This window comes from Cydia pomonella, chromosome 24, assembly GCF_033807575.1.
Source record: "Cydia pomonella isolate Wapato2018A chromosome 24, ilCydPomo1, whole genome shotgun sequence".
NCBI lineage: Eukaryota > Metazoa > Arthropoda > Insecta > Lepidoptera > Tortricidae > Cydia > Cydia pomonella.
In genome coordinates, this window is record NC_084726.1 from 9758988 (window position 1) to 9775312 (window position 16325).

The following is a 16325-nucleotide window of genomic DNA, read 5'->3' on the forward strand; positions in this document are numbered from 1 at the left end:
AAAAATACTAAAAAACTATTACGAACTCAGAACCCAGAGCAGTAAGTATTTAACTAACTTCAATTTCATAGATACAAAGGACTTGTCCTTTTACTTAAGTTTTGGCGCATGAAGTAAATTGACTATAATTTCTCGTATTATGCCAAGTACTAAATCTAATTGACTAAGTAATTTCTCGTATTATGTAAAGTCAAAATAAAACACTTAATTTATGGTGTAATAATATCACGTAAGTCGCATAACATTTAAAGTGCTTTACTGTTAAATGTGCTTGTTAATTGTATTTTTTATTAGTTGTACCTTAGTTCGTGTCATCCACGATGACATGCAGATTAGTCAAATCTAACCTTTAATATAATGACAATACAAGTCAAGGCACACGTCGTCGCAAATAACACGATCTACACCAGGCAAAGGGGAAGGGAATTAATTACGGTGTACTGAAACAACGTGAGCTTGAAATGACATTTTTACCTCAGCAGCTCGAACAAGTGTCCCGGGAGTGACGAAAGTGCGCGTTTCCTCACTTCAGGGAGTGACGAAAGTGCGACTTTCCTCACTCCAGGGATTGAGACAAGCTTTCGTCATAATGATGATGCCTTTCATTCATGAATGTAAATAAATGTGGTTAGCTTTACTTGATGTTTAATTTTTTTAACCTTTAATATGTTCTCACTACTGAGGTGAAAAGTTGTATGTGTCACACGAGAGCAAAGTTATTTTACATCTCGTGTTTTTGAGTCCCTCGCTACGCTCATGTTTCTAACTTAGAATCACTCGCTTCGCTCGTGATTCAATTATAGAGGATACGGAACTCAAAATCAACACTCGCAAGAAAAACCAACTTTCCTCTCTTGTTGCACAAATAACTATTTCATCTCTAATGTTCGGAAAGTGTGATTTTCATGAGCAGATAGCCGGGTGGAAAATAGCTTTTCCCACCCTAGTGTGGAAAGTAATTTTTTTTTAAGTTATGAGCAAGCTTATTCTATATAAAATAGACCCAGTGTCTGTACCTCCATTCATTTAAGGCGGTATAGACACCTATTGCTATCTCATTCTGTCTCTTGAAAAAAGCCATTTATAGCAAACCGCGTAGATGACACCAACGGTCAAACGTCTACCGCGTTCAAATTACCCGCGCGCGCCTCTCGCGGACAACTCCCGGCGCGCTACACGGAGTAGAGCGAAAGCCATCTATCTCACTCTAACGTTAGGAGTAGTAATGTCGTCCCGCTCCCGCGCAACAGCATGGCGGCGGGTTCTGTCTTGTCGGTCGACACACTCTATCGCGCTCTCGATAAACTTGTTAAATAATTAATGTAAAACTGTAGATTAACTGATTATTGGGCTTAAATCTCTAAATTGTGTGTAAAGTAACCAGTGAGTGTACGGATTGTTGTGTTAGTGGTCAAATAGACTGATTCTAAACCTACACGTCTCTGTTATTTCATCAATCCCTGAGAAACCCTCTCATATATGGCGCATCCAACGTGAAATAATAACTAGTTCGTTCGAAAGTGTAGTTGAAAGTACATTTCTTTAGTGAGTGTGTCGATATGCCGCCGAAAACGAAAAAAGCGGCTAGTACAGAGCCCAGCACCGACGACGAGCAAAATGGCGGTGATGGTGAGATCTGCGAAGAAAGCGCGGTAACTACGGCAATGGCCGATATGACTATGTTTTCGACTCAAAATGTGCAAAACATCATAGAGACGCTACAGCGATCGCAGACCGAAGCTCTGAAAGAATTATTACAGTCAGTATCGTCGCGTACTACGTCGTGTACAGCTCAAGGTCAAGGAACGTTAACGGGCTGCAAGACTACGTTCTCTGGTCAGCCGCAGGAGTCAGTGGAAGCATTTATTGACGCAGTAGACGCCTACAGTGAATGCGCACAGGTTTCTGATACAAATGTCCTGCGCGGTCTGGCATACCTTCTAAAAGAAAACGCGGCGACTTGGTGGCAGGGCGTGAAGCAGCAAATTACGTCATGGCAGCAGGCTAAAGAGAACCTTATAAGTGCCTACGGCGATCGCCGCCCGCCCCACCGCATATACATAGAAATATTTTCATCGCCACAGCAAACGGAAAACACCGACGTGTTTGTGGCGCGAATACGTTCCCTTTTCGCGCGGCTTCCCGAGGGAGATATTTCCGAAAAGGCGCAACTCGACATGACTTATGGACTCCTGAGCAGCAGGATAAGGAAGAGGCTACGGAGGGAGGACGTCGCAAGCTTTAAAGAGCTACTCCGCCGTGCACGAAGCGTGGAGGATTCCTTCGACGAGGGGGAGAGGAAACAAACACCGCCGCAGGCTGCAAACCGCGCGGTGACCTCGAACCAACGCGCGCCTCCTGCTTCGACAACCACGGCGCGTACGGGTACATCGCACGCCAGCGGCGCGCCAGCCGCGACCGCGCCGCCCCGGGCGCCGCAATCGTCCGCGCTCGCGCAGCCGCGCACGTCGCCGACGCCGACTCAACCGGCGGTCGCGCAAGGTCCCGGCACCGGTATCACCACCACCGTCGCTGACGCGTCTGTGAAGAAGCAGCGACCCGTTTGTGCGTACTGCCGAAGGTTCGGACACTCCAAAGACCAGTGCCGTAAGCTTATGAACTCAGGTGAGTCCACGTCTAATAATAACACTGCAAATAGTGCAAATGTGCGACCTATAAGTGAAACAAGTGATATTAGCTTTTATAGTGTCGATTTCAACTCGTGCAATGTCGCGTCTAAAAATAGAACACAAAATGCCTATTTTTCTATGAGTGACACATGCAGCAATTTGAGCCTTATTCTGCATAGTAATAAAGTCGAAAATGGCACTACTCATCATTGTTATGAATACGATGTACCTCGTAGCAATATGATTCCTGCATGTACCACCACAGCTACTACAGGCGAGAAATGTTTGCATTCTTTTGTACCTAAAGCCGTTAAAAATATTACGTGTGCTACCAATTCTTTGCAAACGACTAACCCTCATTCATGTAACGAACAATTTCGCTGCCGCGGACCGCTGAGTTCTATTACAGTTCCGACGTGTTCTAGTAATTATTCAGTAATATCAAGCGAAGACGCGCGAAAATGTTCGATGACGGATAGTCGTGAACAAAACGAGCTTTATTTAACAAACGGTCGTAACTCAATTTTGTGCGTAAATAATAAAAATCGTCCCTGTAATAATAATGAATACTCACCGTTTGCGTCAAAGTGTATTAACCCTTCAAATAGCGGGGATGTTACGGAAGTAGACACGTTTTTTGGCGCGGACTGTGGTAAGATTTCCGACGATGAGTTGATATACCTGTATATGACTTACGTTGATGGGGATTGCGAGACGGTGGGTAGAACGACAAGACCGATTTTTAATATAGAGATTTTAGGCGTGAAGGGCACTGGTTTGGTAGACACGGGTGCAAAGCGGTGCGTCGCGGGCCACACGCTCTATGCTATACTCTTGCGTCGAAACCACCCGCTCCGCACGATAACGCGCAACATTAAGCTGGCCGATGGGGTGTCGCGTGCGATGGAAGTACTAGTTACCGTATTAGAGGTGCGATTAGAACAGGAAATTGTTAAGATTCCATTCCTAATTTTCCCTTACGCGACTAACAATGAAACGTTGCTAGGCATTGATTTTCTTACTGCTGCTGGGGTAGATATTGATTTCCTCGAGTTAGTATGGTGTTTCAGTAGGAACCGCACGGTTCAGTATAAACTATGTTTCGAGCCTACTTCGCCCAGTGTAACCTGTGCTACCACAAACGTTCTTCGGGATGACGAGGGAAGTCATCTTACACCAGCTGAGCGTCAGGCGCTTGCTGGCGTCCTTACTAGGCACGCACACGTCTTCACACCAGGGGGAGCTCCAACCCCTTATGCTGAGCATCGGATAGAAACAGGTGAGCACCCTCCTATAGCAGTACCACCTTATCGACTCAATCCAGCCAAGAAAGAGCTGATGAAGAAGGAGATTGATAAGATGTTAAAAGACGACGTTATTGAAGAATGCGAGTCAGCTTGGAGTTCACCAGCTCTGATGGTGCCGAAGGCTAACGGTGAGATTCGTTTCTGCGTGGACTACCGTCGTTTGAATGCAATTACCAAGTCCGATACTTACCCGATGCCACGCATCGATGACTTGCTGCAGAATACGAAGCGAGATTGCTACATGAGCACCCTTGACCTTCGTTCATCGTACTGGCAGGTAATGTTAAGGGAGGCGGACAGGGATAAAAGCTCATTTGTGTGTCCTTTAGGCACCTTCCGCTTTAAGCGTATGCCGTTTGGCCTGAAGAATGCTCCAGCGACGTTCCAACGGCTGATCGACCGCCTACGTTCCTGCTCAGCATTAAAAGATGTAACTGTCTTAGCTTACTTAGACGACCTTCTGGTGATTTCAGAAGGTTATCAACGTCACTTACAAGACCTCGAAGCAGTTTTCAAACGCTTGGCCGAGTTCAACCTCCATGTCAATAGGGAGAAGTGCGCGTTCGCACGTGAAAACGTCAAGTACCTCGGCCACGTCATAACGCAACAAGGCGTTTCCACCGACCCAGATAAGGTGAGTGCTGTACTCGAGATGAAGGAACCAGGTACCTTGAAGCACCTGCGAACCTTTCTACAAACGTGCTCGTGGTTTAGGAAGTTTATACCAAACTTCTCGAAGGTTTCTGAACCACTGACACGCTTAACTAGGAAAAATCAAGTTTGGATCTGGGGATCTGAGCAGACCCAAGCATTCCTTGAGCTGAAGCGTCTTCTGACCACAGCTCCAATTCTGGTGCAAGCCGATTTCAGTCGTCCCTTTATTCTTCGGACAGATTCGAGTAATTACGCCCTAGGAGCGGTCTTATTGCAAGGGGACGGAAACGAAGAAAGGCCGATAGAATACGCCAGCCGACTTCTCAACGCAGCGGAGCGTAATTACTCTACAACGGAACGGGAAGCTCTCGCTGTGGTATGGGCGGTAGAGCGTTTCCGACCTTATCTTGACGGCCAGCCAGTCGTCATTGGCAGTGACCACCAGCCCCTCCGTTGGCTGCTGTCACTGAAGTCACCAGCAGGCAGGTTAGTACGTTGGGCCCTTAGACTCCAGGCCTTTGATATTCGTTTTGAATACACTCCCGGGAAGGCGAACGTGGTAGCCGACACGCTGAGTAGACCAGTCTGCTCCGGAGACTCTCGTGAGGACTGCGGAGTCTGCTCGGTTGTGGTTGACCTACCAACGAAAAACCCAGCAGAGTTGAGGCGCGAACAGCTCGCTGACCCCGAAGTGGAGAAGATTGTCAAAGAAGTCGAGGGTTCTAACGAGGTGGCATCTCGGCGATGGACAGAGCGCGGCTACTTGATGGAACAAGGGGTACTATACAGGTACAACCCCGATTCAGATAGCGAGACTCCACAGCTCGTTATACCCATTAGTCTCAGAGCAGAGATTCTGAAGGAGTGCCACGACTCGCCGGTAGCCGGACACCCTGGCGTCGATCGTACGTACCAGAAGATTGCCCAGCTGTACTACTTTACAGGTATGCGGAGAATAATCACTGATTATGTCAAAGCCTGCATACACTGTCAACGCTACAAAGCCATAAATACCAAGCCTCCAGGTCTTCTGCAAACACCGCTCATGAACCAGCGCAATGAAGTGCTGGCCATGGATTTATTCGGTCCATTGCCACCAGGAGACCAGGGGGAGAGGTGGATTTTCCTTGTCGAGGACACTGCTACCCGGTGGACAGAGCTATACGCACTTAAGGACGCCACCGCGGAAGCCTGTGCGGTGATTCTCGTCGAGGAGTATTTTATGCGTTTTGGTCTACCTCGTCGAGTCATTTCGGACAATGGTGTTCAATTCATATCCGCAGTTATGCGTCAGTGCATGGCAGCTCTAGGGATAAAACAGAATCTTGCCCCGTTATATCACCCAGAAGCTAACCCTGCGGAACGCAAGAACCGAGACATGAAACCGATGTTGGCACAGCTCGTGGAAGAAGACCACACTTCTTGGCCACGAAAATTACCGGTGATTCGGTTCGCCTTAAATAGTGCAAGATGCCGCACTACAGGGAAATCACCTGCTTATTTGACTTTCGGCAGGGAAATGCGGTCACCCACAGAGGTCATCCATGACCTTCGTGCTATCTTGGGTAAAGATAACTTTGTCCCACAGATAACTCCGTATCTCCAATCGTTTTTAAACTCGTTATCAGGGATTCGGGAACGTGTGGAGATCCAACAAGATAAAGCGAAGGAGTATGCCGATGCGTCGCGCCGACCTTCAGAGGAATTTGAGGTAGGTGACTTGGTCCTCCTTAAGTCGCATCTGCTCAGTAACACGTCCAAGGATGTAACTGCAAAGTTTCTCCCACGTCGCGATGGACCGTACGTCATAACAGAGAAGGTTAGCCCTACGACGTATACAATCGCTAGCACCGACCAACCTGATATTTCTCTCGGAAGATACCACACTCAGGACCTTACTCGTTACCGAGGTAACGACGGCGATACCCCAAGACCTCTTGTTCCTAAGAGGAATCGTGGACGTCCACCTAATACTGATAGGAATGATAGGGTACTAGTCCAGGAGCGGGGGCGTTCTCCAGGACTAGAGGGGGAGCATATAGCAAACCGCGTAGATGACACCAACGGTCAAACGTCTACCGCGTTCAAATTACCCGCGCGCGCCTCTCGCGGACAACTCCCGGCGCGCTACACGGAGTAGAGCGAAAGCCATCTATCTCACTCTAACGTTAGGAGTAGTAATGTCGTCCCGCTCCCGCGCAACAGCATGGCGGCGGGTTCTGTCTTGTCGGTCGACACACTCTATCGCGCTCTCGATAAACTTGTTAAATAATTAATGTAAAACTGTAGATTAACTGATTATTGGGCTTAAATCTCTAAATTGTGTGTAAAGTAACCAGTGAGTGTACGGATTGTTGTGTTAGTGGTCAAATAGACTGATTCTAAACCTACACGTCTCTGTTATTTCATCAATCCCTGAGAAACCCTCTCATACATTCAAATTATTCTACTATTCCACTCATTCATGGTGGTACCTACAGACACCTATTGCTATCTCTTTCTGTCTCTGGGTGGGTTGGGTTTTATAGACTGAATTCGTACCCAATTTATCGGGATTGTATAAAAAATCGTTTGCGATTGTTGTATGTGTTTTGTTTGTTGTCTATAGAGTAGAGCCCATTACACTGAAACTTTTTAATTGGAAACTAAGTCATAGAAAAGGCGGGAATAACGGATAAAACAAGAAAATTGTTCAGTTCTGAATAAAAATGGATTTATCGTGCGATTCCAGCGACGAAAAAAATAATTCAACTCCCGGATAGATAAAAGTAGAGGCGAAAACGGCGATCGATAGTTTGTTACCGGAATATTCTAAGGAGAGATACATGAAGGCATACGACTACTTTATAAACTGGAGGAGCGCTAAGAAAGTAAAGTCGCTGTCGGAAACCGTGTTTCTGGCATATTTCGCAGAAAAATCGAAGACATCAAAACCATCTACACTTTGGAGCACGTATACAATGTTTAAATCAACTATTCATAACAAGCATCAAGTTGATTTGAAGAATATTACGAACTTGTTAGCATTTTTAAAAAGACGATCGGAAAACTTTAAAAGCAAGAAATTAAAGATTTTCACTGCAAAAGAGGTCGAGAGATTCTTAAACGACGGTCATAATGTCCTATTAATTTGAATTTTTCGAATTGTTCAAATTTCTCTGTAAACTTCAGAGACATGTCAAACGCTTATCCTATTTCTATGGTAAACTTTAACTAATTTAATTTCATTGTTGTTATGTCGTTTACCTATCGCTGTAGGTATGTACGTATCTGTTAATAATTTGTTCTAAAGAAATATATCTATGATAAACCTACATTTTTTGTGTTTGAGTTTCCTCATAGTCGAAATGAAAAGTAGTGTTTAACTCGGGTAAAAGTAACCATCTCACCCTCGAACTATTGGCGCTCTCACTTTGTTCGAGCGCCAAAATATCTCGGCTGATATGGTTCTCTTTCCACCCTTGGTTAACAATCTACTATTTCAAAACCTTTAGAAAGCACATTCCTGTCCACTCCATAATTTAGGTCTAAATTATATTTAAAATAATTTATTATAATAATAACCGTTCGCCATGTACATTTTATCTATGACGCAATTTAGACACCAAAAAAGTTACAAGTAACACAATCTCACAATCTGATTTGAGCCTTGTAACGAAGGTACAAGGTTCTAAATACTTCGATTTTTTTAAAGTTTAAGACTTGTTTGTCAAGAGAACGCAGGCGCAAGAATACTTTTACTTTCATTAATCTTAGTTAAGGTGTATATTAATGGCAAAGTTACTGAGGCTTACTTGCAACAAAAACCAATATAAATAAGATCTCCGACTATGTGAAGTTATTAAAGTATGAGGCATCATACTTAACTGGTTTTTTGTTTTGGATGAATAATATGGGAACATGCCGACAGCTTTTAATCATAATGCTGTGGGGCGGTTAAAGCTAACAGCTCAGTTAAATGATCTCGATTGCAGTTAAAGTTTTAGTAGTTATTACGTGTTGAGGCTGTTTTGGTTAACTTCCTTGAATACATCTTTCACCGTCAAATTAGAAAAGATAAGATACATTCAAAGCGGGGTTCTCTAAACTAAACTATAGTATAGAATAGACTATAGAGTAGTATAGAAAAAATATAGTATGAATTATCTGAAATGTTTTTTTGGTCTCAAACCCTAACCTGTTAAACAAAAGGCATTGATTCATATCTTTTGTAGATACTTAATATTTCATTCGTGAGAAGGCCCATTTATAAGACAATTTTAGCTTTTTACTTATATGGTTATAACAGAAACATCAAGTGGACGACCGCTTCTCCATACAAATGTAGCCCCCATTTCAGCCCTGGATATTGACATTATGCAAAATATTTTTACGCAATAAAAATGTAATGTTAAAGTATATGTGTATGTTTGTGTGTGTATGTGTATGTTAATCTATATTAAACATATCTAGGTTTATCGTTAATTTGAATTTCGCGCCTTTTTTACTGACGGAAATCGCATCTTTTTTTGTATAGAGTGTGGATTTAAGAGGAGAGAAATCTCTTATGATAGAACTGTTGCAAAAGTATCCAGCTGTCAGCTATAAATAATAGTTCCAAATCTCTCCAGAGTAGCGCTAGAGTAGGAGTAGCTAAGAACCTAGGCGTTATTGACGGAGTGAAGTGCGCTGTCTATGATTTAATTTTTTTGTTCAAGTACTCTAGGTATTGTAGCGTCACCTATTTTCGGTTTTTTGATGACACTTTTTGGTATATGGAGATTCCTTTCCTTATCTCTACCTTCCATATTTTTTTGCTAAAAATAAATTTAATAAAAATTATCATGGTCATTTAATTCCTTGGCAACACACAACAGCTGCTTTTTGACGTTTATCCTGTCAAATCAAACGTCAATGTCAAATTGTCTGAAATTTTTTCGCATCGACCAAAGATTTCGACGCATTTTCATCGTCATTCGTATTTTAATTAAGAATACAATTCCTTTTTAATGTGAATGCTTGCTGAAGACTTTTATAGCAAGAATAATTTTAATAATCATGGATCGAGTTATAATCGAGAAAGACAAGGTTATTGCTCCCGATGTGGCGTTAAATGCTGTGCTGCAACCCAGCCAAGAACTGCCCGCTGAGACTCCTATAGTGACCGGGTATGATTGGGAACTTGGTACAGACTACAATAAACTACTCGAGAGTTATGTAAACTCTGGTTTCCAAGCCACAAGCTTCGGAAAAGCTGTTGCAGAAATCAATAAAATGCTCAAATGTCGCTCAGTTGCCTTGACAGAAGAAACAAGCGATCCGTACGAAGAGGATGTATTTATCAAGAAAAAAACTAACTGCACTATATTCTTGGGCTACACTTCTAATATGATATCCTCCGGCTTGAGAGACACAATCAAATTTCTCGTGAAAAATAAACTTGTTGACTGCATTGTGACAACCGCTGGTGGTGTAGAGGAAGATTTCATCAAATGCCTCGCTCCTACTTATGTTGGTGACTTTAATTTGAGCGGGAAATCCTTAAGAATCCGCGGTATTAACCGAATCGGGAATCTCCTAGTACCTAATGAAAATTATTGCCGTTTTGAAGAGTGGGTCACTCCATTGTTGGATGAAATGCTTGATGAACAGATTAGAGATGGTACAGTGTGGTCACCATCTAGAATCATCGCAAGACTCGGTGAGAGGATTAATGATGAAAGCTCGGTTTGTTACTGGGCATGGCGAAATAATATTCCAATATACAGTCCAGCTCTAACAGATGGTTCTTTGGGTGATATGATGTATTTTCACTCTTACAAGCGGCCTGGTCTTGTAATTGATATTTTAGGGGACCTGAGAAGACTAAACACTATGGCAGTTAAGGCTAATAATACTGGCATGGTTATTCTTGGTGGTGGAGTTGTCAAACATCATATTTGTAATGCGAATTTAATGAGAAATGGAGCTGACTTTGCTGTATATGTTAATACAGCTAGCGAATTCGATGGAAGTGACGCTGGGGCCAGGCCAGATGAAGCGGTATCGTGGGGAAAAATTAAGCCTAATGCTACACCAGTGAAGTTGTATGCTGATGCTACTTTGGTATTTCCATTGATGGTTGCTCAGACATTTGCTAAGTATCATTTCAAAAATAAAAAGAATGTGTAAATATGAGATGATAGTTTCATTCATTTTTTAAATATAAAACTGAATTATTGAAATGTAAAATTAACTGAAAAATTATGGAAAATAGTTACCATTTTATTTTTGCTGATACATGGTGCCATCTAACGTTGAGTAGCAGAAGTAGGCGCAAAGTGACATCTATTGGTGACTCTGTCCAATTACAGCTGCGATCTGAAACAATATGTTTTTGCACATTTCTTTTTAATTATAATATTTCATCTGTAACTTTTTCTAAAGCAATCTTTGATATTTATAAAACTTTGTTAGTTTAAATTGCTTATTACAGTTGAGACTGCCTTTGTTGTTAAATTTTGAAAAACTAAGAAATTAAGGTATAAAAGAAAAGGGATAACACTCCGTTTGGTTTCCGAACGTGAATGGTGTGAATGAACTGTCAAATATTCAATGAAGTTAGCTGCTGTCTGGAATCCTTAAGCCATGCTTGTGTGTGTAGAGATGCACCAATTCTTACGATAGTGTGCTGTCCGTGAAAGCGGTTTTTCAAAGCTCGCGCTCGCCGTTTTCATCGTTTGATGCGCCGCCCGGCCGGACGCCGGTGCCAGTGGTGCATAATATTTACATTACGGCTTCCAAAAACCCAACATTCCACTTCCAACGTTGTCTTCAACTGAAAATGTTCGTAGTTAGTTCGAAAATCGAATGTTAACTTTTTAATGTGGCTAGTTTAAGTGATAAGTGTTTTATGATGTGCTTTCTGCGAGCGGTTTTATTCCTTTCGTTGGTATTATCCGGTAAGTCGCATCCTGAGTGCCCTTTGCGGTGCTATTTTTAAGTTTTATGGTCATTCGCTGCAGATATTAAAGAGTTTTACCCGGGAGTGTGTAATTTGTCGTCAGGTTCTTTGATGTTGACAATATTACTTTGTCTAGACGCAGTATGAATACTAAACGACTGTTTCTGACTTGATATTCGCTTAGGTATGCGAGATGCGTTTGTTCAGTGTTTCGTTCCGACTGCAATAAATAATACGTATTATCGATAATAGAGTCCATTGTACTTGTATCATCTGTTTATTCGAATTTACGATTATAAAAGACCTTTAATTTATATATAATAACCATATTGTAACTATTGTAAGAAAAATAAGATAATGAAACTTTTTAATTAAAAAAAAACATATATTTAATTTTGCATCTTCACAAGTTCACACATCTGTTGTGGGCTGTCTTAGCAGTAATAAATGAGTTAAATGACTTCTCTGAAATCACTCGTAGGGTATGCAAAACAAGTTTATACAGTTTGTGTGCATTCATGAATTAAAAAAATAGTAGTATAATGTTCAGTTTAGTCCAATACATAAGAAACAGCATAATTTAATAAGACTTGAATTTTTTACACCCAGCCAGTAACTTCCGAAGTAAAATCTCTTTCCTGATCCCTGGATCCCTTGCAATCTGACAGAGGATTTTCCTATAGGTTTAATTATTTAAACTGGATTGCACTATTTAAAAATAAAGAGTTACAATCACAAACTTATCACATTAAAATATTCTCTACTAGTTAACTAGTCAGTTCAGTCCAAATCACAAGCCTTACCCCTCTAGGAAATGCTTATCCAATATCCTCTAGGCCCAGAGGCCTATAAAAGGATATTGCATTCTATTCTAATATGATTATTTTGTCAAATCAAAATTGTATTGGTCTTGGCCAGTTTTGATGTCCGGATGGGTAGAGGATGTGGAAACTACATTATTTTTATGTGATCCCACCCATTCTACATGTTGTCAGGGATAGTGCAATACCGCGAAACTAATAAAGTCAAAAGAGTTCAAAATTCAAACAATGTACAAGGTAATTAGACCTTACTGCATTTGTTAGTCCGTGTAACTAACTATCCCCACTATTGAACTATCCCCGATATGGAGGCCATTATAACATGTTGATATAATCATGTCAATAATGTCTGATAAGCCCATATTGCCCATCAATCAAGTTGTCTGGAAGTTGGCAAACAATTGAATCAAGTTGCTATTAATCTTTGTTGTTAGAATTAAAGTGTTATCTGCTCAATTTCAAAGGTTAACTGGAAGAGATCCCCCAATGGGATTAGTTTGTTGTACCCAGCTTTTCCTAATTGTAACTTACTTTTATTGTCTGTATTTGTATAATAAAGAGTTTAATAACAATAAACTAATCCATCTGTATTTAAGGGAGTTCCCTCTGCCAACAAACTGCCTTGCAGTTAGGCAGAAGAAAAAAAAAGTAAAAGCAGGGTCTTTTCCCACATAATTTTTTTTTGTTTTTTATTGGTAGGTAGGTTAAACCTACTACTGGCCACCTTATACTAAAGGGTGAATCAAGTTTTAGAACACTGATTTCGTATCCCTATAATCCCTAGCAAAAAAAAATTTTTTTTTTAATCCATGTAATAGCAAAAATCAGGGAGAACATTTTTGTATGGGAGCAAACTTTTTTCTGCTGCATTACCATACAAAATGTAATTGTTATCTCATCAAGTTGTTAATTTTTAAACCATGTAATAGCAGAAATCAGGGAGACCATTTTTGTATGGGAGCAAACTTTTTTCTGCTGCATTACCATACAAAATGTAACTGTTATCTCATCAAGTTGTTAATTTTAGTGTGTTAATGAAATACTTATAATTATGCTCGTATAAGCAAAAAAAGTAAAAAAATCAACATGGTTTTTGAAAAATCGATTTTTTATTGCTAGGGAGTTTAGGGACACGAAATCAGTTGATTCACCTTATAATGGCTAAAATTTATTCTATTTATTTATTCACACAATTCAAGTAAAACCAACTAACATTAGTTCTTAAACTGAATCCATTTTAGTATAAGGTGGCCAGTAATAGACGGTTTGCCCTACTACAATAGTAAAATGACATTAATTCAGTGTATATAATGTAAAGTTTATCCTGCTTTAAACTTAATTTAATGTAAAGGTTGTTTCAATCCTCATTTTCTTATCATCTGCTTCATCAGCATATCACCTGGAAGATGTATTTTTGAACAATCTACAAATATCTCAGTGTGTGTGTGTGCTCCTTATATCAACTCAGTTCAGCATATTAAAAAAGTGTGTAGATCATTATGAACACCCCGGCTTCTTAGCTATTATTGCTGCCGACTGTACCGGCTAAACTGATATTTTGATTGTAACTTTGAGTCTGACCGAAGTTTAGATCTCGACTAGGCATAAAACTCACGTTTCGAGGAAGGTTCAATTTCGGCCGAAACTAGAGTAAAACCGGACCTTCGGTTTCAATCGGACATTAGAATACCTATGGACATGTACGTAATTAGGTACAGGTACCTACTTTTAGTTTCTCAGAAATGTTTCCAATTTTAAAGAAACCCTAAGAATGTTGCGGGCGTTGCGGCCCCAAGGCAACTTTCAGGGTTCAGCATTACAATGAAGGGAAGGTTTTAAAGGGGCTTTAGGTATACCTATATCTAGATAGCATTATTTTATAATACATTCAAAGAACCCAAAAGTAAAATTATTCCCATTAAATCGTTGAAATTGTAACTTCCAGGTTGTACCTAATATTTACGCGTTTCGTTATAAAATCCAAGGTATAGATCGGGTCATTCACGAAGACGCGGGCCTTGACTTGTATTGTCATGGTATTAAAGGTTAGATTTGACAAATCTGCGCGTCATCGTGTATGACTCTAACTACTCTAAGAGTTAGTACAAGCTAACTTTGCAACTGTGCGTCGACTTGGCAAGCTAGAGAGTGGCAACATACACGTCTAGTCCTATGAAAATATGACGTTTGTAGTAGGACTTCGAAACTTTGTCGGTGAAAAGTTAGTTTTGTCGGACTCTACATACTCGTCATCCTCTTGTCGTTAGGTTTTTTTTCAGTTATTCCCAAAAAACCTTTACAGTTCTATACCACAGCATTGCCTTTTGCAATAGGTATAATAAATTGCAAGTTTCCAATGGCAAAATAGGTTGCGAACTTAATAAGGTCACTATAGGGAGCGTGCATGAACTGTAGGAGGCAGCACAGGAGCCGTCAGATTTTTGGCGCGAGGCGTAAATTTGATGTTTATTGTTCCGATGTAGCCCACAAGATGGCAGAACCTACTATGCACAAGAAAACACTTGACGTATAAATGTACATGTTTTTGGTTCCTATTCAGGCCACAAGATGGCAGACCCTCCAACGCGCACGGTCCCTATACCCGTATTGACTTTATTGCAATTTCATACATTTGCTACTAAAGCACTATTAATGTTAACAGCACTAATAATGAGAAGGCCAGCCATACTTACCCGTTTGCCACACAAACTTGCCCGATTGACTTTACCTAATTCTTAAACAAAAACGAAGATCAAACATTGCAAATGTTACAAAAACACGGACAACGGAACCCAGAGTTCTAAATCTGTTCTAACTTAACCTTTTTTAAAACAACACCCATTAATATAAATAAATGGTTGTCAAAATGCTAATGATCCAAAAAACAAAAAAAAAATCTACTTTGGATCATTTCGTAAACTTTAATACAATATTAATGGATTAAGACCTATTATTGATTTCACTTCCTTTTTGCATTTCAACGTCATATAGGACGTTTTTCTTCCAGAATGTCATAATCATTTGCAATAGTTTTTTTCATTTGTCATGGTCTGAAAGAGGGTCATGGTTTTGGAGATGGCAGAAATGAGTGCCTTTCATCACTTGGTTGGATAACAATATATTTGAGAAACTTAAGTTAGTTCTAACTACATATACATATGTGACCGCCATCGATTACTGAATTAGAAAAAATGGTACCTGTGATCACCGATTAAATTTTACCGTGTTTAGGTATTTGTTACCTAACAAGTATATGTATTGTATAATCTGCGGTATTTTCGGACCGATACGACCTTAAAACCTTCGCCGGCAACGCACTTACAACCCCTCTGGTGTTGCAGGTGTCCATGGGCGGCGGTAATCGCTTACCATCAGGTGATCCGTTTGCTCGTTTGCCTCCTGTATCCTAAAAAAAAATCTCACAAGAACAACTTCTCGTAATAAAGATGTGCGTAGCTACGTCTGCTGCTAACTTTACCTGTATTATACTACTTATAACTTATAAGTATGAATTAGAAGACGATATCAATATAACGCATTTAGATTTTTAATCTTCCACTGTTCTTCCAAGCTACAGGAATAACATCCCAGGTAGCTTGCGGCGGGGCCCGGGGGTCAATGCAATCAAATGGCGCCAATGGAAGGAACCTGCAAAAACTGGTTTGTTAATGAAGCAGTATTATGTATAATTAAGGAACCCGGGATCGTAATATATGCTGTTTACGCTCTTTACGACGAAGCTTGGATAATTCATATCTTGATTTAGAAGCTGGATAGGTCGATAGCTTCCCGATTCCAGACGGCTTTGGAACCGACTTCTAAAGTTCTAGACTAAATAAGCGTTGGTAGCCTAGCGGTAAGATCGTGCGGATTTAAATCCTGAGGTCTGGGGTTCAAACCCCGGCTTGTACCAATGAGTATTTCGGAACTTATGTATAGGTATCATTTGATATTTACCAGTCGCTTTTCGATGAAGGAAAACGTGAGGAAA

The 16325-nt window shown here is 40.8% G+C and overlaps 3 protein-coding genes across 3 annotated transcripts in view; all 3 read left to right on the forward strand.

Annotated features, from left to right (window-relative positions):
* The first annotated feature begins 1083 nt into the window (after window positions 1-1083).
* On the forward strand, window positions 1084-7028 carry LOC133531082 (uncharacterized). The gene has a single exon (XM_061869181.1). The coding sequence runs from the start codon at window positions 1560-1562 to the stop codon at window positions 6729-6731; it is 5172 nt and encodes a 1723-aa protein (XP_061725165.1). The 5' UTR covers window positions 1084-1559; the 3' UTR covers window positions 6732-7028.
* Window positions 7029-8938: 1910 nt separating this feature from the next.
* On the forward strand, window positions 8939-10747 carry LOC133530948 (probable deoxyhypusine synthase). The gene has a single exon (XM_061869005.1). It carries the CDS (start codon window positions 9629-9631, stop codon window positions 10739-10741), a length of 1113 nt encoding a protein of 370 aa, XP_061724989.1. The 5' UTR covers window positions 8939-9628; the 3' UTR covers window positions 10742-10747.
* Window position 10748: 1 nt separating this feature from the next.
* The window catches only part of LOC133530949 (tyrosine-protein kinase-like otk), a 71067-nt gene continuing 65490 nt past the window's right edge, over window positions 10749-16325 (forward strand). The window contains exon 1 of the mRNA XM_061869006.1: window positions 10749-11511. Coding sequence (XP_061724990.1) covers window positions 11463-11511 — 49 coding nt within the window. The 5' untranslated portion in view covers window positions 10749-11462. The remainder of the gene's footprint in view (window positions 11512-16325) is intronic.

Excerpts from the sequence above, each read along its gene's own strand:
- LOC133531082 (XM_061869181.1), top strand. The coding sequence starts at position 1,560 with ATGCCGCCGAAAACGAAAAAAGCGGCTAGTACAGAGCCCAGCACCGAC.
- LOC133530948 (XM_061869005.1), top strand. The coding sequence starts at position 9,629 with ATGGATCGAGTTATAATCGAGAAAGACAAGGTTATTGCTCCCGATGTG.